The sequence below is a fragment of the Dermacentor variabilis genome, chromosome 5 (genome assembly GCF_050947875.1).
Source record: "Dermacentor variabilis isolate Ectoservices chromosome 5, ASM5094787v1, whole genome shotgun sequence".
Classification (NCBI taxonomy): domain Eukaryota; kingdom Metazoa; phylum Arthropoda; class Arachnida; order Ixodida; family Ixodidae; genus Dermacentor; species Dermacentor variabilis.
The window spans coordinates 160,231,855-160,256,800 of NC_134572.1; the positions used below are offsets into that span (position 1 = coordinate 160,231,855).

At 48.1% G+C, this 24,946-nt stretch overlaps 1 protein-coding gene across 6 annotated transcripts in view; it reads right to left on the bottom strand.

Moving 5' to 3' along the window:
- LOC142583277 (angiotensin-converting enzyme-like) overlaps positions 1–24,946 on the bottom strand; it is a 246,195-nt gene that overhangs the window by 23,190 nt on the left and 198,059 nt on the right. For all 6 annotated transcript variants that reach the window (XM_075693681.1, XM_075693682.1, XM_075693678.1 and 3 more), the window contains exons 8-9: positions 12,103–12,272; positions 1,900–2,024 (exon numbers count right to left, since the gene is read on the bottom strand). In XM_075693681.1, coding sequence (XP_075549796.1) covers positions 1,900–2,024; positions 12,103–12,272 — 295 coding nt within the window. The remainder of the gene's footprint in view (positions 1–1,899; positions 2,025–12,102; positions 12,273–24,946) is intronic.

Consider the following 24,946-nt stretch of genomic DNA (forward strand, 5'->3'; position numbering starts at 1 on the left):
CTACTGCTGTGCATAGTTGTACGTTTGCCTGTAGAACTGCTACTGAAACGGCTGCTCTTAAAAGGAGACCTGGTTTGTCAAGCTTGCAATGTAGCAGACGCGCCTGGTGTTTCCGATAGCAGCTCGGACGCGACGACGACGACGACCCGTGCTCTTATTTGCAAGAGAGCTCAGGCTGTTCGCTGCTGCTAGGATGCTGTTAATCTGCTGCTTCTCACCTTTAATAAGATACCATTACAAGCTACATATTTACGAACTCGCTTGTTTTACTTAATTAGTTGGAAACAAACGTTAAAAATAGAATATTGCAGTTATTGCAGTTAAAACCAAAGGCATATTGGCAACATATAATTACGCCAAGAAAATCATGGAGGAAACATTCTGTAGTTGGAATATAATTGCAAACAATGATAAGTATTTTCAAGCGTCAATGATGTGAAAACAAGTGAAATAAAACTGGAGAAAAAAAAAGTCGCAGTTTCGTTCGAAAGGAAAAGCACCGATTACAATAGCAAATTAGTAATTATCTATATGAATTATAATAGCTTTATCGGCCAAATAAACTCGTAAACATTCGCTCACTAACTAATTTAACAATGATATAATGTGTAATCTCGACTGGACGAGGAGGTAAACCGAAACAGACACGCGGAGACCAGCGCTGTTTCTGCGTGTCTCGCTATCAAAACGATGGAGTGAGGAATCGCAGCATCAGCAGGGATCGGATTGACCTTCGGGCATATCTCATTTCAACGCGAACGAACCGTGGAAAGCAGCGCATGCCAAACTACCGGCGCTACGCGCACTCCGCAAGCATCGCGGATTGCTTTGAAGATGAGGCCCGCGCGCGTGCGCGATTCGGCCACGTCGCCGAACCAGGGCTGCACGTTTCAGCTTCGCTGATTAACCATCTGTACGGGGTGCTTGGGAGGTGATTTGTTTTATTTCATACTTGCAGTCTTTTTCAGAGCCCGTAAAAGATAACCACGTAAAAGACAACAACAAGGAAATACCTTCATACAGTGTTTCTGAGTACGCCGTAAAATTTTGCCAGTACGACTCATGTCTTTTAAACAATACTTAAAATTTTGCAGAATTAAACTTAACAAATTGGTGACACAAGTTGGATTTTAAGAAATAGTCTGAAGAACTCAAGATGACTGTGAACTGTCTCGTTTGTCTTAGGTGCACCATTCTACTTTTAAAGTTAGGGTAATGTTACGTGAATGATACGGTCTAATAAAGATGGCAAATATGGAGTGATCAGAAGCTTGGTAAGCCATAAAATACTTTATAATGAAAGACTTCGGGACATGCACATCGAAGTTTTTGCGTCTAAAACTCAGCGTAACACCATGGATTTTGAAAGTGTATGTTAATCTGTGCTCAACATTGATAAACATTATTGATAAACAGTAAACCAACCCTAGGTAAATCGCTTATTTATCGATTCTTCTTCGCCTAAAACAACATTACACTGAACGAAGCGGGTTTGATAACTTTTTCTGCGCGAAAGTGGCTCAGACAAATAAAAATTGTTTGAAATCTTCCACTACGTAACGCTGATGTGTTAATGTCGCGGTTTATGTACAAAACTCAAAAAAGAAATACGCACGGTTTTGATTTGTATCGTTAAATACGAGTCTCAAATCCCACCAAGTGCATATAGAGGCTAGAAATAATTTCAGCAATGTAAATAGATTTAGTACTCTTCTTTAGTGTAACACTACTTATACTCATGTGAAGTTATGTTGAGATGCTGTGCTAAACAGTGTACTGCAAAAACAAGGGCTGGCAGATATTCTAAGACCTGACATACATAAAGCAATGACGACTGGCCCTTAATAATGTATCAGATCGTTGTTGGGATGGTAAAATAATTCCCAAATGTGTGCTCACCAGGATTTGCACCAGTCCTAAAGAAGACCGGCTGCTTGGCATACTTGAGGAAGTACTCAACGTGGCCCATTTCATGGTGCACAATGAGCAGATCATCCATCTTCACTTCTGTGCATTGCTTGATCCTGTTGGCAGTCGGCGTCAAATTCAAGAAACCTTATCGACAAAAGCTCACGAACAAAAACGGACTGCGTGAAGGTCAAGTTCCGCAAAATTTCCCTTTGGCTAAAATGGTTGTACATAATCAGTGTTACTACCAAAGCAATATTTGCAAATCTACATGGGTAATGATTCATGGAAGAACGTTCTGAGCCGACCTACGATCCCAATTATTTCAGCCAGTCTCGTTGTGATATTGACATGTGGGCTTGCCTACCTTTTTTGGGTGAAGCCGTTTCACCGTCTTACAAATGTGATCGCTCACCGCGGGACGCGCCTGCATGTATCTTAAGTTTCTTGAACGTTATCGATGGTTCTATCAGCTGTCTGTTGTCACCGAACCTTGCTTAATCTGAGCCCATGTAGGCGCGACGCCAATGGCGTAAAACTTTCTGGAAGACACGCGGGCACCAGCGATTACTGTGCAACGTTCGATGGCTCGTGTATAAAAGCTGGCGCGCTTGACCAGCAGATCAGATTTCGACGATCGCCGCTGTGTTCGCCGCTATCGTTGTGCTTTAAGTGTAGCCTGTTTTTGCGGGCACAGGTTGGACCAATAAAAGTTAATTTCGTTATTCACGGTATTGTCATTGTGTTCCTTACCATCACTACTACGTGACATCTAGCGGAGGTGCTTTGCGTTTATGTACCGGACGCCCCCACAAAGACGGGACCCAAGCCCGAACGCGGAAGACAACACTAACGTCGCCAAGAACCAGCGAGGCAGCCGCAGGCTGCAAGGACTGCCCCCGGAGCACGGACTTTTGCCTGAGCCGACAAGGAACATCGTCGCCAAGTCCACCTCAATGGCAGCCCCAGCATTCCCCATTGTGGTGCAACCAGCCCAGGGAGCCACCGAATTTCCGTGGATCATCATTTTAAGACCCGGACAACTGGCTGAAAATATATAAAAGGGTCGCTGCATTCAACAACTGGAACTCTGACGACAAGCTCCGGCAAGTGTACTTCGCGTTAGAAGACGTCGCCAGGACGTGGTTTGAGAACAAAGAATCAGCCCTGACTGCATGGGACCGGTTCCCCAATAACTTCCTGCAGACGTTCTGGAGAGTCCTGCGCAAAGAACGAGCCCAAGGTCTACTGGAAACCCACGTGCAGCTGCCTAACGAGAGCATCGCGATCTTTACGGAGGAGATGAGTCGCCTCGTCCGACACGCCGAACCAGAAATGCCGGAAGAGATAAAAGTTCGCTTCCGGACGCGTGGTTTGGAGCAAGAGTTTTTCGAGAGATCAATGTGCAACCCGCATAAGACCGTTGCCGAATTTATTTCCGTGGCCACAACTATAGAGAAGACGCTCGATATGCGGACAAAGCAATATAACCACCTACCGCTGAACACAAACTATACTACCCAGTTGAAGAAAGTTAAGACTGCATGGGAAGGCCCCCAAATTCGGACAGCTGGAGGACACCTCATAACGCCGACTGGAATCTGCACTGCAAGAATTACCGTTCATGACCGGGCTTACCCTGCCACCTTCGTTATCCTCCAACTGTGTTCACGGGACGTCATTCTCAGCATCTATTTCCTGAACCAACACGGCGCAGTCATCGACCTGAAGTCGAAGTCGATAACGCTGTCGGAAGATCAAGCGATACGACCGAAGAGCTCTCGTAGTCCCCACGCCTTCAGTGTGCTCAAAGATCAAGGGAGCATCCCGCCTCGCTCCAGCATTGTTATTTCCCTCGGCACCGAAACACCTGCAGGCGTAGAAGGCGTCATCGAGGGCGACCAACGTCTACTGCTCGACCGTGAAATTTGCTTCGCAAGAGGGATCGCTCGACTGCACGGAGCGAAAGCGGAAGTTATGCTAACCAACTTCAGCCAGGAGTGCAAGCACATAACAAGGGCATGATAATCGCGTAAATCGAGGAAATTGTGGAAACCAGCAATGTGGTTGTCCTGTCGGATTCTACCGCATTTACCCCAGCGACCATGGTTCCCGCACCACACTTCCACATAAATCCAAGTCTGCCCATAAGTACGCAGCAACTGCTCAGAAGTCTTCTCCGACGATACAAGGACTGCTTTTCCACGTCATCGAGGATTCGACCAACACCGGTTGCAAAGCATTGCATAATAATCGAAGAGTGCGCTCGACTACTCCGCGAGAGCCCTTACCGAGTTTCGAAGCGAGAAAGTGAAGCTATAAGACAACAAGTTCACGAAATGCTGAGTGACGACATCATCCAGCCGTCGAAAAGCCCGTGAGCACCAACTGTCGTCTTGGTGAAAAAAAATGGACGGAACCCTACGTTTCTGCGTAGATTATCGTCCACTGAACAAGATCACTAAGAAGGACGTATACCCCTGTCAAGGATTGATGGTGGGGTATTTCGCACTCTCCGAACCGGAGGGGATGGGGCGACAACAAACCCACCCCGCGTGCGTTATTGAAGGTTCGACTGCTGACCGGCGATAAGGTCCACGCCTGATCGACCGTGAACCAGAGGCATGAGACGGGAGGCGACGTCGTACAACACCCACACTCAATTTAATACAATAAAATCATGCCCGAGACATAATGGAAAACAAACATGCAAACTTCCAGTAGTGGGTCCTAGCTCGCGGAAGGCGTGCGGGTCACACAGCACACGCCCTGACGCCACTCGCGCGACACTAAGCCCACCACGTGGGAATCATTAACACTCGCGAAATACAATAAAATACGCGACACAAATACAAAATACGCGCGACAATAAATAGGGCAAACACTAAACTACCAGGACATATAAGAAACAACACGCGATGGATAAAAAAAGGAAAGATTAAACGCGATTAGAAAGAGAGTCCGGCGGAAAGTTCTGAGAGCGGCCCGGAACACGAGGCTTATCTGGGGCGTGCTTGCCGAGGTCCCGATCTGAAGAGCGTCGGGCTGCTGCAACCTCGCTGCCGAAGATCCTGACGAACTTGCACCGTCTGTCGCTCGACCGGCGAAGACTTCGGCCTGGAGATCTCAGCCTGCCGACCACATCTTCAGCTGTTCCCCGGTGCACGACCCCACTCCTTCGTCCTCCAAGCTGCTCTGCCGGCTCGCCGAGCCGCCTCGTTCCTCCGCCGCGCTCCGGCGACCCACGTGATCAACCCGTCGGGCGCGTTCGGGGACAATGGGAAGCGCTCTCCCTCATCGCCGTGCAAGCAGCGTTGCGGCGGCGGTGGCAATGTCGGCCCACTCGAGAGGGGCGCGGGCATGCACTCTGTGACACCACCCCGACGACAAGAATGTTATTCTAATAACATTCAAAACTAACACATAGTCATGCACGCGCACCTTAAGGACACCGCACTCCCCACGCATTCAAAGGTCACGCGCACAATCACGTCGTCGTGTGGGTCACGGTTTGGGAAGCCCTCCGCAAAGGCACTTGTGCGCGCATATCGCCGCCTCGCTCTCGGCCAGTCAGTGCAGTCCACAGCCCAGCTCAAACGCAAAAGAACAGAAAACTTGTGATAAAATCATGGTCCCGAAAATCCCCAGCTCCAAAATACATGCGATACGGTATTGTCCCCTGGGGCCCTGTGACTGGCGCAACCCACGGCAGAGCCGGTACGCGCACTTTACAGGCAACACGTATTACACACACACAGAAGAAAACAAACAAATCAGAGATCAGTGTATTGAAGCGCAGGAAAACCAAACAACAAACGCAGTGAAACATAAAAAAAATGTAGCGAGGCACTATTAACAAAACTAAATTATCAATGCCGTGCCGTCTTCCCTTCTCAATACCTGCTTCTTTTCAGTCGTACTCGCTGGGGTCGCATTCCTGCCGTCCCCCAAGCACTCCCGGCGCAAAGGTGGCGAGACACAAAATGCGCCCTGCAGCGACATGCCGCTTCGCGCCTCGGCTGCCTGCTTTTGCCACGCTGCTTGTAGTACACTGACCCCTGCCTAGTCCTCACCCATGCACAGCGCATGAGCAACTGAGTGCCACGAAGGGCGCGGCTCAGTGGTACCTGCCGTCGATGAGCCGAATATATCGCTCGCGCTCTCTTTCGCGGCGACGAGCAACGCTCCGCGCCCGCCAAGCTCTGTCGACGCCTCCGTGACCTCTGCGCCATTTTGCGCGGCCTCTTCCTCACCCTCTGGTGTCTGCCAAGGGTCCGCACCTCGCGCCCCCGCGGTGTGTGGTAACTCGCCAGCCTCCGCCGCGCCACACACTTCGCCGCCTCTCTCGGCTTGCGATGTAGGCACCATTTGCCTGCGCGGCGGCTGACGTTTTTCGTGGCCAGCCTCTGACCATCGTCACCCACCACACCGCCTGATTCCCGAAGCACCGGCCTCTCGTTCGCTTCGAGGGCCCCGGCACCGAAGGGCTTAGGCACGAGGGAGGATACGGGCTGTACACGAACCTGCGCAAGGCCCACTCCAGAGGGATGAGGTTGGTCAGCGGCGACGGTCGAGCCCGGCAGGCACTCTGTGTTCCGAATGCTCTCGACACGGCCCTCCCTCGCGCGCAACAGCGCAATTTCCCTCTCTAACTCGAGGATGCGCTGGGAAGACCGTGCCGCATCGCACTCCTCCGCCTCGCGTTGTTGCAGCTCTCGCGCTTCCCTGCGCTCGCGACGATCCGCCTCTTCTTTGGAGCGCATGTCGCGCACAAACTCCCGGAGCGCTGGCCCCTCAAGGCCCATCTGCCTCCCGACGGCCACGATGCGCTCCAACTCCTCGAGGAGTCCATCAGCCATATCTTGGCCTTTCCCCGCTCTCCGCGATACGCGTCCGTTCCGCCCGCTATACCTCGTGGTCACGGAAGATCGTGGTCAGCAAGTCCTGTCGCGGACGCCAGTTGTCAAGGATTGATGGTGGGGTATTTCGCACTCTCCGAACCGGAGGGGATGGGGCGACAACAAACCCACCCCGCGTGCGTTATTGAAGGTTCGACTGCTGACCGGCGATAAGGTCCACGCCTGATCGACCGTGAACCAGAGGCATGAGACGGGAGGCGACGTCGTACAACACCCACACTCAATTTAATACAATAAAATCATGCCCGAGACATAATGGAAAACAAACATGCAAACTTCCAGTAGTGGGTCCTAGCTCGCGGAAGGCGTGCGGGTCACACAGCACACGCCCTGACGCCACTCGCGCGACACTAAGCCCACCACGTGGGAATCATTAACACTCGCGAAATACAATAAAATACGCGACACAAATACAAAATACGCGCGACAATAAATAGGGCAAACACTAAACTACCAGGACATATAAGAAACAACACGCGATGGATAAAAAAAGGAAAGATTAAACGCGATTAGAAAGAGAGTCCGGCGGAAAGTTCTGAGAGCGGCCCGGAACACGAGGCTTATCTGGGGCGTGCTTGCCGAGGTCCCGATCTGAAGAGCGTCGGGCTGCTGCAACCTCGCTGCCGAAGATCCTGACGAACTTGCACCGTCTGTCGCTCGACCGGCGAAGACTTCGGCCTGGAGATCTCAGCCTGCCGACCACATCTTCAGCTGTTCCCCGGTGCACGACCCCACTCCTTCGTCCTCCAAGCTGCTCTGCCGGCTCGCCGAGCCGCCTCGTTCCTCCGCCGCGCTCCGGCGACCCACGTGATCAACCCGTCGGGCGCGTTCGGGGACAATGGGAAGCGCTCTCCCTCATCGCCGTGCAAGCAGCGTTGCGGCGGCGGTGGCAATGTCGGCCCACTCGAGAGGGGCGCGGGCATGCACTCTGTGACAACCCCCTCCCACGGACAGACGAAGCATCGGATCGGCTCTGCAACGTTAAATACTCCTCGTCGATGGATCTCAAGTCTGGCTACTGGCAAATAGAAGTCGACAAAAGAGATCGCGAAAAGTCCTCCTTCATCACGCCGGACGGCCTCTACGATATCGAGGTAATGCCATTCAGATCGTGCTCGGCGCCTGCAACGTTTCAGCGCGTCATGGACATGGTGTTAGCAGGACTGAAGTGGCAGACCTGTCTTGTTTACTCGGATGACGTCGTCGCCTTCGCCAGAAATTTCTGCGATCACCTTGGGTGGTTTTCGACAGTACTGGATGTCATCAAGTCATCAGGGCTCATCCTGAAGTCGGAAAAATGCCGCTTCGCTTGCGGTGAACTTCTGTTCCTGGGCCATGTCATCAGCAAATTTAGAGTCCGCCCCTACCCACAGAAGACAGCCGGCATCGCAAAGTTCCAGCAGCCCATCGACAAGAAGGCAGTCCGTAGATTCCTTGGCATATGTGCCTACTACAGGTTCTTTGTCAAGGCCATTTTACGCATCGTTAAGCCGCTGACACATCTAGCGAAATATGATGTCGAGTTCAAGTGGGAAACGCCGCAGGCCGACGTATTTCAAAAACTGAAACGACACATGCAGTCGCCACCGATATTTCCGCACTTCGACCACGACGCTGATACAGAAATACACACTGACGCCAGTAGCTTAGGCCTCGGTGCCGTCCTAGTGCAGAGAAACGAAAGACTTCAACGGGTAATAGCTTACGCTAGCCGGTCGTTGTCAAAATCGGAAGGCAATTATTCTACGACCGAAAAGGAATGCCTCTCCATCATTTGGGCTACAGCGAAATTCCGCTCTTACCTAGATGGCAGGCCGTTAAAAGTCGTCAGCGACCATCATACGTTGTGTTGGCCAGATAACTTAAAGGTCCCTTCAGGACGCCTAGTGCGGTGGAGCCGGAGGCTGCGAGAATGCGACATCAGTGTAATCTGCAAGCCCAAATGAAAACACTTTGATGTCGATTGCCTATCACAGGCCCGCATTAACGCGTCGCCGCAAGATGACGAGGATGACGACGCCTTCCTTGCAATAATAAGCGCGGAACACTTCGCTGAACAGCAACGAGCAGACCCGGAGCTGAAAAGCCTCGTCGAGAATTTAGAAGGGAACACCGACGTTGTCCCTAGAGCACCTAATCGAGGATTGTCTTCGTTTTCCCTTCAAAACAAACTGCTCGTAAAGAATATCATCACAAGCCAACAAACAAAGACAGCAAGGATAGCAGAAATTATTGTAAAAATCGGTCCCCTCGGTTAACTTCCTCTCTTCTTGTTCTGCTAGTAAAGAAAAACTTTTCACCAGGCCGCGCCAAATACCTTCTTGTTGTTCCCTCAGCGCTGCGTCCAGAAGTACTGCACGCCCTGCATGACGATCCGACCGCTGGGCATCTCGGATTCTCCCGGACGCTATCGAGGATACAGGAAAGGTATTAATGGCCGCGCCTGACCGCCGACGTGCCTGTTATGTCAAGACATGCCGAGAGTGTGAGCGACGCAAGACACTACCGACAAGGCCAGCGGGATTCCTACAGCCGGTCGAGCCTCCTTGCCGACCATTTCAGCAGATCGGGATAGATTTGCCGGGACTCTTTCCGACGCCAAGATCTGGAAATAAGTGGATCGTCGTGGGGACCGACGGACGTGGCGGACGGACCCGCTTCGCTGAAACGAAAGCTCTCCCGAAAGGTAGCGCAGCTGAAGTGGCGAAATTCTTCGTCGAGAACATCCTGCTGCGACATGGCGCCCCAGAAGTAATCATCACCGACAGAGGAACGGTTTTTACAGCGCAGCTCACCCAAGCCTTTCTGCAACACAGTCAGACAAGGGACAGGAGGACAACTGCCTACCACCCGCAGACGAATGGTCTTACGGAGCGCCTGAATAAGACCTTCGACGTATACTAGCAATGTAGGTCGACGTAACGTTAGCTTATAACACGGTGGTGCAAGAAACAACACAGATCACGCCGTTCAAGCTGGTTTACCTCAGGAACACTACGACACCCTCGACTCATGTTGCCGCGCGTCACCGACGATGAGAACCTTGACGTCGCCACCTATCTCCAGCGCGCCGAAGAAGCCCGACAGCTCGCCCACCTGCCGATCAAGAACCACCAGAGGACCGACAGCCGACACTACAACGTTCGACAACGCTACGTTGAGTACCAGCCCGGCGACCGTGTTTGGGTTTGGACCCCAATACGCCGACGCGGACTTAGTGAGAAGATATTGCGCTGCTACTTCGGACCCTAGAAGATCATCCGGCGCATTGGCGCACTCGACTATGAAGTCGTACCAGAGGGCATTTCACTATCACAGAGGGGCCGCTTACGACCTGAAATAGTCCATGTTGTGTGACTTAAGCCGTTCTACCAGCGCCAATGAACTTTGCGACTTTGCGTACCTTACCTTTGGACTTTCTTTTTTTGCACTGTGTTACGTTGGACTTGGTTTCTTTGATGAGTCTCCTTTTGTGTTTCGCTCTCCTGTTATGCTTGTAGCATCGGGACAATGCTTTTTCAGAGCGGGGTACTGACGCGGGGACTTGTTTATCTTTTTCGGGTGAGCGCTTTTCACTGTTTACCAAATGTTATCGCTCATCGCACGACGCGCCTGCATGTATCGGAAGTTTCTGGAATGTTATCGGTTGTCCTATCCGCTGTCTGCTGTCATCGAACCTTGCGTAATCTGATTACATGTATGAGCGACACGAATTATCTATAACTTCCTGGAAGACACGCGGGCACAAATGATTACTCTGGAGTGTTATCGGTGGTCCTATTCGCTGTCTGCTGTCATCGAACCTTGCGTAATCTGATTACATGTATGCGCGACGCGCATGATCTATAACTTCCTGGAAGACACGCGGGCATAAATGATTACTCTGGAGTGTTATCGGTGGTCCTATTCGCTGTCTGCTGTCATCGAACCTTGCGTAATCTGATTACATGTATGCGCGACGCGAATGATCTATAACTTTCTGGAAGACACGCGGGCACAAATGGTTACTCTGGATCGTTCGATGACTCGTGTATAAAAGCTGACGCGCTTGACCGGCCGATCAGATTTCCAAGATCGCCGACTGTGTTCGCCGCTGTCGCTGTGCTTTAAGTGTTGCCTGCTTTTGTGGGCACAGGTTCGCCCAATGAAAGTTAGCTTCGTCATTAACAGAATTGGTACTGTGTTCATTACCGTCACTACTACGCGACAATATGGTCCACGTGGTGTTCCCAAGATATACACGATGAAAAAACTACTCCGATACATTTCAATTGTTCAACCACATCTGTACGTACATCGTGAGCTTAGCTAAATCTCGAGGAAGGAGGGAACTGGCTTATCTTTAGGGTGGAATATAGGGTGAAGCATGGGTATTTATTTATTCTATTTATTCAAAAATACACCCAAAGGCCCTCATTACGAGAGTATTACATGGGGTGGGGGGCGATCACAGGCACTGGTGGTATCATTGGATTCGTGAAGAAGGAGATCAAGATCATTTCCAGCAAAGATGCTAGTATCATCAGCGTAAATAACAAATTTATCAGTGGAGTTAGTGTTGGAAATATTATTAAGGTACATATTAAATTATGATGGCCCCAATGTACTACCTTCTGGAACGCCAGAAATAACAAATTTTGGTTCATATATCAGGTTGTATATGCAGACAGGCTGTTTTCTATGCGATAGATATGATTTGATAATCATTTGAGTCTGTCCGCGAAAACCATATCTTTCTAAGTTTTTTAGGACAGTATCACTCAAATTCTAGTACACGGCCTCTGAGATTGTAAGCAAGCCGCAAGTGCCATTCGATTTCGCAGGTCTGCCCTGCTGCAGCGCTCTTTCTAAACTTTTCACGTTCTGTGTCATTTAGGTAAGGATTAAGGGAGGTGTTTTTCTATTTTTATTACTATTCTTTAGGAGCTTCTATTCTGCAAGTTTCTTGTGGCACATCCATTCATATTTCAAGCGTTAAATGTGGCGGGGAAGCTGCTGTATGCCTACACTATATCATGCTAGGCGTTTTAGAGGGTACAAGATTGCTTTTCAGTTCTGCTAAAGAAAATAAATTTCTGTCAAGTTTGGGAGCTAGGCCTAAAATTTATTGTGCATCTCCGAAAACGTGGCCAGACAAACGTACGTTCGTGTTCAAGTATCAGCAGTTTAGGGGAGCGTTTTCCTCTGTGATCGACGACCACTAAATTTTATTATGCGCCTCCCCCCCCCCCTCTCCCTTCGTTATCATCTCCGCTCACATCTGTGACACACTTGCCTTACATCCTTGTCGATGTAGAAATCCCAAGCCGAAGCATGGCACACAATCTTTCTATCTGTCGGCTTTGTCAGCACCGACCGCTCCCAGAATGTTTGAGGCATTGGTGGGAGGCCCATCGAGGTGAAAAACTCCTCAGACATCTTGAACATGTCGAGAACAGTCATGTTCTGCAAAACATAAGCGAAGAGTGGGTGGTCAATTTTTGTGGGGATTTCTTAAAATGAAAAAAAGAAAATAATACTATTTTCCTTCAAGTTTCTACATTGCTGTTGTTTGAATCAAACTGTGATAGAAAGCTGAATGCTAACAGCGCGCTAAGTATACGACGCCAGTGTTGAACCATTGCACGCGTTTGTAACGCTTTGAAGCTGCGTGCAATTTACACTTTCATATACAAGTGCTTCAAGCGAAAGAACCTGAGTCTTTAATTATTACAGAATTTGTCATGGCTCATTTTGGGCGTCTCCTTTCCGTCGTACGGGGTGTTTGGAGCCGTAGACGGCAGATGAATGTCGACGTTTTGTGCTTAATTGAATGATTAATGATGCCTAACACCCCGAAGCTGCACGTATTCATTTGGTTATTTATTTATTTATTTAGCATTACTGTAGGCCTTGGCAGGCCCATACAGGGGTGAGTTACAGGGGTATTCACAGTTTCAATCACTATACACAGATCATTTGCACATCAATGTAATGTTCCGCAACACATCATTCTGGCCAAGTGTCAAAAGAGCACATACAACTTCCGCGTTATGGCACAGGATGAAAAAAAGATTTTAATTTGGTTACAAAGCTGGACACAATCGCTGTCAACAACATCGCGTGGCAAAGAATTTCATAACTCGACGGAAAAGAGAAATATAGATGTACTGCAACCGGTAACGTATGGTCGGATGTGCTTATCGTGATTTATTCGTTTAGTGTGGTGATGTGGTGGCTGCAGGTACTGGTCTTTGTTGATATGCACAAACCGATAATAGAGCACGAAAAGGAACTTCATGGCAGCAACGCGACGCCGACTGGAAAGTTTGGGAATGCCTGCTTGCTTTCTAAGTCCACTGAAGCTTTCGTACCGACAATTCTTTGGGTATATAAATCGTAATGCTCTATTTTGCACCCTTTCCAGCCTATCTTTTTTTTTATTGAAGTGAATGTTAGGAGAGGTAGGCGCCTCACCGGCTACTTCTTGTCACTTGGCAGATGAAACAAATTTGCGCAAAAGGGGAGAATAGCGACACTAAATATAACACTCAGTAGAACACCAGATCAATAAAAAATATACAGTCCAACAGTACATGAGTCGCAAAGTTCTGTGCATTAGTTCAATCCACGTACGCATATATAAAGGGCGATGTTTTGAACTGCCAAAACACACAACACTTGTAATACACTCCAAGTACAGGACAGAATTATACATATTGCGCGAAAGTTAGGATCACCACATAAACCAACTATGAACCACGAACAACGTTTATGTAACTCATTTAGCGTATTCGGATAATCCAATACGTAATATTTTTCCAAAATGTTGGTGTCCTCTAAAAACTTTTTCAGAGCAAGAAGCGCTCTTTTTTGAAGGCCCGCAGTTGGCCATGGGCCAAGTATCTTTCTTAGAGTGAATGGTCTTCTGTCTAATATAAACAAATCAGCTTCCAGTGCCATTCTTTGTGTATCGTATTTCGAGCACTCGAGAAGATGATGCACATCTTCGTCTGGATGGCCACAAGAACACTGCTGACTAGAGACACGTTTTATTCTGTACAAGAAGTGTTTCGTAAATGCAGTACCAAGACGCAGCCGGTGTACCAAAGTTTCAAATTTTCTGTTGTCTCTTAGAGTTTCCGGCATTGATAAGTTTATACATGGGTCTATAGACTATAACTCCGAGTATTTAGTTTGCTGGTCAAACCAGGTAGTTTTGCTGAGACGACAAGAACTCTGGCTCAGGATCAGACGGACTTCACTACGCAATAGGGGAATATTGGTTGTCTCTGCGTTATTGTGCGCTCGATTCGCAGCTGCGTCCGCTGCAGTATTACCAGGAATATTGCAGTGCCCAGGAATCCACTGAAATGCAATTACGTGGTTCATTGCGCTTGCTTTTGTAAGTTCTTTGAGCGTCTCATACAATATCGAAGTGTTCAAATAATTTTTCTTATTGCTCTGTAGTAATGTGAGAGCGGCTTGCGAATCGCTAAAGATAACCCATTCTTGCGAATCTTTTTCTAATGTTATGAAACGCAAAGCACACGGGATTGCAAATAGTTCTGCCATGGTAGAACATGTCTCCCTGGATAATTTAAATGTTTGCTCTAGCGCTAAATGTGGAATGACGAATGCTGAAGTCGAGGAATTTTTATGACACGAACCATCTGTATAAACGTTGATGTACTGGGGCTATAATAAGTAAAATTGGAATTGTGCCAGTTGCTGTGCGGCTACTATGAACATGTCTCTCTTAGATATAATCCCGTCAACCGATAACTCTATTTTAGGGTATGTTAACATCCAGGGAGGGTAACTAGCATCCACTTTGCATAATTCAAATCTTGGTAATAATGCTTTATGTTCTCGAACAACATCGTGAATTTTGCTTTTGTTTCTTTCGGGGAGCGCGAGGTTTAATGGATGCTTCTCGTGTTGGGTTAAGATGCGATAAATATGTTGGCATGTTTCAACCGTTCGTATGACTGGAAATAGGGTGTGACGAGCTTCAGCAATTACTAAAGAACTCGAGGTAGCCTGCGAAACCCCAAGACACACTCGCAGCCCCCTTGCTAGTAAACGTTGAAGACGTTCCTCAGAAGTTTGCGATAAACCATGGAGAATAGGTGCCGAGTAAGCAATTTTTTGTTTTATGAGTGCGTTATGAACTTGTAGTAGCGAAGAGACTGATCCCCCCCCCCCACGTTGTGCCTGCGAGTCGCCGAAGTACGTTTATTACTGCATTGGTCTGTTTTTCAATTGCGAGGATGTGTGAAGCCCATGTTAGCTGGCGGTCAAGAATAACTCCAAGAAATTTATGCTCTTTCACAAACATCAAAGTTTGCCCGTTAAGCCTAAGTTGGAAATTAATCAACTGTCGTCTAGTGAAAGGAAGTACGGCTGTCTTTGCGTATGAAAGACTCATGCCCCTTTCCTTTAAAAAGGTGTCGATACTATCAAGGCCATCTTGCAGCGTTGTTTGAATGTCTTGTATATTAGAACCAGAGGCCCATATGCAGATGTCATCTGCGTACAGAGAATACCGTAGACCAGACGGGAGTTTTTGTGGCAAGGCCGCCATGACACAGTTGAATAAGAACGGACTGAGAACACTGCCCTGCGGAACGCCCTGCGTGATGCTGCGATAATTACTTTCTTCTTCAATTGTTTCTATAAATATTTTTCTGTCTTTCAAGAAATTTGATACCCATCGCAGCGTTCGACCGTGTAGGCCAAGCTCTAACATACCAGCAAGGACGTCTATGTTACTTACAGTGTTGAATGCTGTTTGAATGTCTAAGAATACTGCTACTGTCACATTTCCGCAGCTTCGTTCATGTTCGACGTATGTGGCAATATCTAATACTGCATCCATTGTACAACGATTTTGTCGAAAAACGGTCATGTGGTCGGAAAACACATTTGTGTGTTCACACCAGCATTGCTGTCGACTGCCTATCATCTTCTCCATTAGTTTGGAAAAACAGCTTGTGAGACTGACGGATCGGTAGGAGTCAGTACAAAGTGGAGTTTTTCCTGGTTTTAGCACTGGAAAACCGGTCATGGGGTCGGAAAACACATTACCCGAGCTAATTTCCATGAATCCGGCAGAGTCTTTCTTATCCAGATATCATTAAATATCTCCAAAAGAGCGATTCATCGTGCTGGACATAGGATCTTTAACATCTCATATGTAACACCGTCTGGGCCTGTACAGCATGACGAAATAGCACATTTAAATTCATCTAAACTAAACTCATAGCCAAGTTGAGGGTGTTGTGACGTAAAGTACGCACGAACCTTCTTTTCTGCTAGTGTTGTGGAACTTGCAAATTGTAGGCAAGTAAACGGAAGTCCTGGTCTGGATATAAGTTGAGATAATTCGTCAGCAACAGATGCTTCCAGAGTGCTTCGAGCTACGGCAATTGCTCGGAAAGGATGGCTCCGGGTAACTGGACCACTAAAAGATCGGACAACTGACCATATTCTGGGAACTGGAGTAATCGGAGACAATGACACGCAGTATTCTCGCCATTTTCTTGTACCTAATTTTTTAAGCGTCAGCGCGAAGTTGACTGAACTTTCTGTGCCATCTTGTAGTCGTCCAGCTTTCCACTGCGACGGTAAGCCCGTTCTGCGCGCCTTCTAATTGCTCTTAGGCATTCATATTCGCCGTCGACTGCAGCGTATTCATTTGGGACAATGACTTGCTTTGTGCAGATCTTGTAAGATTCACGCAATATATTTGCAAAACTTTGAAAGTTCAGATTTTCACCCAATGAATTACTTAAGTGGTGAGGAAAGCTTTGCCAATTAGTATATCTTGAGTAGCTGCGGGTCCCCTCACTCCGTATGAGGCGATGTTCGGAAAATGGATCGGAAAATGATCGCTACCGTGCGTTTCTATGTCCGTTAACCATTCAACGCCATCAAGAAGGTCTTGGGAGCACAGCGTAACATTTATACAGCTTGAGTAACAAAACCCCCGCAAGAACGTTGGAGAGCTGTCATTTAACACAATCAGATTACTTTTTTCTGCGGCAGAGTCTATAATGCTTCCATGGGAATCATTATATTCACTGCCCCAGCTGACGTTATGTGCGTTGAAGTCCCCACAAACCAGCGCATGTGAGTCTGCGATAACAAACACGTTCACCAAGCTGTCTACTGATATTTTGCTAGAACATTGTAGATAAAGACTGATCACTGTGACGCTTGTATTTCTAAAAGATATCTTGCATGCTACGAACTCCGGTATATTTAAATCGCTCGACTGTATTAAATAGAACGACAGGTCTTTTCTCACGCATAACATCGCTCTACTAATTCCAGCAATGCGCGAAGATTTATATATAACATAGCTCGAAAGACGAAAGTCATCTCGTACGCCTGCCTCCTGTATACATAAAACAGGAAAGTTATGTTGAGCTAGAAGTTTGCGAAAATCAGCTGACTTATTTCGAAGGCTATTAGCATTCCACTGAAGTATGAAAACATTCTTATAACGATTATTCATTGTAAGCCTGCAGTGGAGCCGTTGACGGTTGCGGAAGCACCAACGATTCCATAGAAAGCAGTGCTTTTACCTCTGGAAGGTTGTTTGCGTGTGGAATGGCACTGAGAATTGCACGCAGAGCTGCGAATAGCATGGGCAGGATCATCTGTGCCACGGGTAAAGACTCGTAATCACTAAACGACGCTGAAGCTCCATGTGTGCTCGAAGCAGGTCGCTGAAGAGGTGACTGAGATGGTCGCTGGGATGACAGATGTGGTTGAGGCGAATGTTGAGGTAGTCGCTCAGATGTTAGGTGAGGTTGCTGTGTCAATGGCACAGGGCGTTGTTTAGAAGGTCGGCGAAGTTCACTCGAAGCCTGGGCAAGATGAGTAGTGTTCTCTGGAGGTGGATCGTGTCGCGCGCTGTCAGAACATTGTCGACCTGAGTGCTTTAGAGCTGCAGTATAGTTCATATTGACCACTTGCTCTTTCTCTTTGTTGGCAGTTGGAGGCGCGCATCTTATAGCGTCAAGGTGGGGTGGGGGCGCATTACGAGGAGGCAGCCTTCCGTATTTCAACTCATGTCTGCGCAACCTTGAGGCAGCTCTGCTCTGAGGGCACCCGGAGAAGGAAGCTGTATGGTTTCCGCCACAGTTGGCACACTTTGGCTGACACACAGACTTGCACTCTGAATGGTCGTGGTCTTCTGAGCATATCTTGCAGCGACGTGGACTGCGGCAGTTCTTCGATAAGTGTCCAAATCTCTGGCAGTTGTAGCACCTCAGAGCAGGGCCGTGATATTCCACTACGGGATGACTCGTGAAACCTAGATGCACTCGTTGCGGCATTAGTTTGTCTTCTATGAAATGGAGAATGACAATTCTCAGAGGGCGTGATTCTACCGCTCCAGCTTCTTGGCGATTGTAGCGTGCCTGACGACGGGCAGATGTCACGCCAAAGTCCTTCAGGAAGTCAACCAGTTGTTCTTCTGTATACTCAACTGGCACATGGCGTATCTTGCCGACATTCTTGGTATAAGATGCCGGAATGAATGGTTTAACTCCCAAACCAGCCACCTCGCTCATCGACAGTAGATGTCTTGCAGATGATACTGAAGTAACGTTGACAGAGAAACTTCCATCTCTGTTTACGCGGAATGACTGTACTTTTTCCTTTGCCGCGGAGACAATTTCCGACGCAGCGCGGTTTGGATTCACTTGCCAGAAGTTGCGCCCTTCCTGTGAGGGTCGAAAAACAACTGGAATTCCCTCAGGCCGCTTCTTTTTGTACGATACCAAGGAGAACGGCGTTTCATCGCAGCCTATGTCTTCATCTTCACTTAGCTCATAGGTAGATGTCGTGTCGTCGTCAACCCGTGGTTTCTTCGCTTCACTTTCACTTGTCTCAGCCATATTCGCTGAAGGTGCGCTGGAAGGTAGGGCAGCGTTGAAAACTAGCGTCGCCGGCTTGATGACATTAGGCGCGTGTTGCAGCACTTCCGAGTGCGGCGCCGATTCTGCGGCACTCATGCGCCTAGGAACGCGCTGTCGGACATATGGCTCGTGCCGGTGTTCTTTGCCGCCCACCGCCGTGGCAGGCGTAGATGCGATGCGGAGCGCAGCCAAAGCACGCGATACTGTGCACGATCTCCAGCACACAGGTATCCCACGGGATGTCCGTTCTCTCTGGACAACAGCGAAGTCTCAACACAGCACTGATTCTTGAAGAAAACAGAAAACACTATCTCACCGAAGAAGCAGCGGCCGCTCGGAGGGACTTCTGCCTATCTGCTAAGTACTGTTGATGAGGGTTCCATACTATGCTACCATACTCTAATATGGGTCTGACTAAGGTTTTGTAGGCGTCCAACTTTACTTCATCAGGTCCATGGCTAATTTCCTTCGTAAAAATCGTACTGTTTTAAACGGTTTCGCACAAGTATTATTAATATCCACATCCCACTTCCAATTACGCGTAAGTGTTACTCTTAGATATTTACCGGTGTCTGTTTGTTTGACCTGGGACCCATTTAATGTGTAGTTAAACCTCAGTTGCGATTTTTTTATGACTGACACTCACACATTTAGTTTTCGATACATTTATTTTCATGCCCAACTTCTCGCACCACTGAGCAATGTTATTTAACGACATGTTCAGTTTCAGTTGATCATCTGGTCCCCGCACAACTGTTTAAATCACGCAATCGTCAGCGAAAAGACGTGCGTGAGAAAAGCCGCAATGGCCTCCTGATTAAGCGTTATCAGCTGGTTGATTATCGTACACCCCTCAGTGATAGTACGCGAACATTCCTTCATTGCGCCCGCATAAAAATACGGCCACCATAACCGGTAATGAAATCCACGACATCGCGCTTGGCAATTCCATAGCCCGTCACCACGTAGTAATCAATCTATTTTTTTTAGAATACACATATGGAATTATAAGAACGCTACTCTTGCTGTGATACGGCCGTTGCGGTGGCACAGCTGCTATAAAATTCTGCTGGTTGTGCACAAGGTCTCGGGTTCAATTCCCGATAGTAGCGGCCATTCTACACTATTCCGGAACAGTGCTTTAGACGCGGTCGCTAACCCGCATAGCCTCAGTGCTGCTTTGCAACCTTAAATTCTGCGAATCAAACACTATACTCGATGTAATCCAATGCATTATTATCCGGAAGTGATGGAAAATTAATAATCAAAAGAAAAGACGTGGCGATTACGCTTCGAAATCCCTGCACGGCCTCCGTCTGGTGTCCTAAACTTTAACATCAACAGTTCAGTAATGAAAAAAAAAATACTTGTCCTCATTAATAAGCTAGCCCTCACTCTTGACTAATTATCTGAAATTTCCCTGCATGAATATCACCACAATATGCGGTAATATTATTAAACCCCCGATGTCAGATCGACGTAATTGATGCTATAGTCCGGTCGAAAACCAAAAGTGAATTAGGTTTAGCCTTTTTTTCAATTCAATTCAACTCAAAAATCAGTTTATTCAAACGACTAATAAGAAGTACATGTGAATCATCTGGGCACTTAGCCTTCTCGGCTAGACTTGGGCCAATGCAGGAAGTGCGAAAACATAATTATAGCGAGACAACTCAGTATTTTACACAGGATTCATGTAAAAGCAGTTATACGACAGTTATACACAAAGGAAGGCGAAATGCTCAAGAAATTATACAATAGTTTGGAGGAGAAAATAAAAAATAAAAAATAAAAAAAATACAAGGAAGAGGCATCAAAGAAAAACACAGACTTATAGCGGAGTCGAATATTGCTGGCTTCGGAAAATTTTTTTATATCGGTGATTGAGAATTGACCTACTTTTAAGTTAGCAGGCAGTTGGTTCCAAATTTTAGCAGTGGCATAGGCGATAGTTCTTTTACCGTACACATTATTAACAGCTGGAAGGTTAAAACGACAACTGGAAAAAATTCTAGTTGGGCGAGATGGATATACAAAAACAGATGATGATAGTGGGATGTTATGGTTTAGTATATGTATAACCACACAAGCTAGTTTGAAATCCCGCGTAGCAAAGAAAGGTGTAATGTCTAAGTGACGAAAGAGCGGAGCGGATCTGTGTGTTTACTATGTGTTATTATTCGAAGTGCTCTTTTTTGTAAAATTACTATTTGATTTAAGTACGTGTTATACGTAAGTCCCCAGGACTCCACGCAGTAAGTCATATTGTTTTGAAAAAGGCAGTAATACAAAAATTTTAATGTGCGAAGCGAGAAGAACTTTCTAGCTTTTATTAGGACAAAGCAATCCCGTCTCAATTTGCTGCTTACTCGAATTATGTGAGGATTAAAATTGAAAGCTGAATCTAGAGTTATACCAAGATATACCTGTTGATCGACCCGTTCGAGGGGGTTAGCGCCTATTCGTAACTCATTTAAGCTATATGAATTTTTATATGGACTAGAGAACACAATGTATTTCGTCTTTGAGGTGTGTATTGTTAATTTATTTTGTAAAAACCACTGGCACATCTGAGAAAGATCACTATTAGCGTGCCTTTCGAGCATATTAGGGTCATGGCTAGAGAAGAGAAGGGCTGTGTCATCAGCATACATAATGGTTTGGGCATATATCAAAGCATCTGGCAGATCATTTATGTACAAGAAAAGAGTAATGGTCCCAATACCGAGCCCTGAGGCACGCCACAAAGGATGGAATGAACGCTTGATACGGATTTGTCGATTTTAACACATTGCTTGCGACCAGAAAGATAGCTTTCGAAAAATTGCTTCGCTTGACATCTGAATCCATACCGATGTAGTTTTGATAGTAGTATATCATGGTTCACAGTGTCAAATGCTTTTTTTAATATCAACGAAAATGCCAACTACATACTCTTTTTATTTAATGCTTTGTGAATAAATTCACTTAAACATTGTACAGCCGTGGAAGTAGATCTGTTTCTTTTCTAAAACCGTGCTGGTTATCTACTAGTACGTTATATTTATCTAGAAAATGGGTAAAACGTTTCATCAATTCTGAGATGATGTGCTTTATGTTCAAACTTGTCCTTTGTCCTGGTGTGCTTTAGGAAAGAATATGCGACAGAAAGCAAGAGAGAGAGAATGAAACCTTCATTTGAAGCATTGACTTGTCATTCGAGGTAGGAGGGTCCCTTATTCCAGGAGCCCTCTGGCTTGGATCGCCCTCCGGGCCCGGGCGACGAGTTCGCGCTGGTCGACCAGGTCCGGCTTGGAGATCGCATCCTCCCATGTTTCAGCGAGGAGGTTTGGGTCTGTGTCTGCTGATACTGGTTGTGCCGCTCTGATGGTGTCTCGGGTTTTCTTGCATTGCAGTAGGAGGTGCGCCAGACTGTCAGGCACGTTGCAGTGTGAACAGGTGTAGCTGTATAGCGTCGGGTGGAAATGATTGAGTAAGCTTCCATGGGTAAAGGTATTGCTCTGGAGTCGCCTGTAGTCGGTGCCTTCTTTTTTCGTTAGTTTTGGATGTGGTGGAGGGTATACCCTGCGTCCGAGCCGATAGTGCTGCAGTAGTGCTTGATAAGTTAGCGATATTGTTTCCGTTTCTTCCGCTGATTTGGGTGGGTGGGACATGCCTAGAATCTCGTGCGGGGAGGCCCGGTTGACGCTTGCGCGGGTTGCGGTGTGCGCCGCTTCATTCCCCTCGAGTCCCTCGTGTCCCGGAACCCACATGATGCAGGTGTAGAGGGCAGGAGTGTCGCCACGTTCAGTATGTTGCTCGCTTTTTTGGAGATCCTGCCCTTCATGTAGTTACTTGCCGCTGTTTGAGAAACGGTGAATACCACTATGGAATCGTCGCTTGTATGGGTGGCGAGTGCTATAGCGGCCTCCTCAGCTGTGTCGGGGCGTTTGGCGAGAATTGTCGCCAACGCCAGTGTAGTACAGTGTACCCCTGTAGTCTGTGACGCTGATGGCGAAGGCATTTCGGTCCGGATACTTGGCTGCGTCCACGTAGCGCGCCTGCGGGTCGTGGTCGTGGATGTGAGCTTGAGTCTCTCAATCTGGTTGATGAGCTGCGCTTCCGCGAGTTGTTCCCAGAAGTTGTGAACTCCCATGCGAAGAAATCGTTCAGTGGAGGCGGTTGTCGGCAGTCCTAGGGCGAGCTTCGTGGCCTTTCGTATTAGGAGGTTTAGCTTTTGTTTCTCGCCTGTCTTCAGGCTGAGGTAAGGAGTTCCGTATGGAATGCGGCTGTAAAGGAGGACTTGTACCATTTGCAAGGTGTCGTGTTCTTTGAGGCCATTGCGGCGATTTGCCACCCGTCGTATCAGATGAGTAAACTGTGCCACGGTGTTGTGTAGCCTAGGGAGTGTGGCGGAGCCGGACCCGTCCTTCTTCATATGGACTCCGAGAATTCGAAGTGAGTCGACCTTCGGTATCGGGACTCCCTGAAGAAGGACTTGTGGGTCCGGTGCGTCGTGGCTTGGGGGCCGGCCCCGGGTGCGTGCCCCGAGTACTAACAGCTCGGATTTATCCGGGACACAGTGGAGGCCGCAGGTGTCGATGTACCGTTCGATGATGTTGATTGCCTCCTGAAGGCGGGTCTCCTGTTCGCCCGTGCTCGCGCCTCTCGTCCACAGTGTGATATCATCTGCATATAGACCATGGAATATCCCTGGGACGGTATCTAGGAGGCGGGGAAGTTTGAGGAGGGCCACGTTGAAGAGGAGTGGCGAGACTACCGAACCTTGAGCGTACCCCTGTTAGGTAGCTGAAATGTCTTGCTCCGGAGGTTGGCAGTCCCCACCGTGGCCGTACGGTTGGTGAGGAAAGCGCGCATGTAGGCGTAAGTTTTGGCACCGCAGCCGATATCTTTTAGATTACGGAGAATGGCTTCATGGCTCACGTTAACGAAGGCGCCCTTGACGTCTAGAGCTAGAATGGAAGACTTGCTGTGTTTACTCAAATAGTCAAGAATATCTTCCTTTAGCTGGAAGAGGACGTCCTGCGCGGAGAGCATCTGGCGGAAGCCGAACATGGTGTGTGGATAGCTATCGTTTTCCTCGAGATGTGTGGTGAGCCGCTTGTTGACCATGTGTTCAAGCAGTTTCCCGGTGCAGGAGGTAAGTGAGATGGGGCGGAGATTTGCGATGCAGATGGGTTTGTTTGGCTTGGGTACCATGGTTACCTCCGAGTGTTTCCAGGCTGTTGGTAGCTCGCCCTTAATCCAGCAGCCGTTATAGTACAGAAGGAGAGCCGTCAGCACCCGAAGGGGTAGTTTTTGAAGGTGCTTGTTGGTGACTCTGTCTTTGGCCGGGCTCGTATTACGTGTTAGCCTAGAGAGCGCCGCCTGTAACACAGCCTGTGTGAAAGGCCAATCTAACTCTTCTTTCGGAGCTCCTTGGTTCTCCCTGGGGGTGGAAAGGTTGGTGGCAGTGGTTTGCGGGTTAGCTGAGCCGTGTAGCTTCATCTGAAGTTCCTGGAGTAGCTGATCCTCTGTGCCGCCATAGTTGTGGATTAGTCGGTGAATTGTATGTCTCTGTTGGGTTTTGGTGTGGGTATCGTCGACTAGGGCTCGAAGTATATGCCAAGTCTTCTTTGTGCTGAGGGTACCTTGAAGTTGGTCACGGAAGGATCGCCAGTTCTGACTCGCTAGCTGTTCAGCATGCTCCTGTGCTTGCATGCTTTATAGAGCAATTTGGCGCTGGAGCTTGCGGTTGAGCTTTTGGCGTCGCCATCGTTTGAGAAGCGATCGCCGAGCCTCCCCTAAGTGCAGTAGGTGATTATCGATGGCCGGATTGTCCTCGTCTAGTTGAATCGTCCTGGTGTGGCCGGCAGCCGCCCCTACGATACTGTTCAGCCAAGCTTCAATGTCTTTGATGTCCGAATCCTAGTCAAGCTCATTCCTATACGCTTTCCAGCCAGTGAGTCGTGCCTTTCCCGTTTTGGGCACGCGGTGAGATTGTTCTACCTCGATTTGAATTATGTGGTGATCGCTCCCTAGCGTGTCCGGGAGTCGGGTCCACGTGGCCTTTCGCACGTCTCGAGTGAACGTGAGATCAGGATTGGTGTCCCTCGACACGCTGTTGCCCACTCGGGTGGGTTGGAGCAGGTCATTCCATAAGGTAAGACCGTGCTGCTGTGCGGCGTCGTGAACCCGTGGCCCTTTCTTGGTGGTATTGCGGTAGCC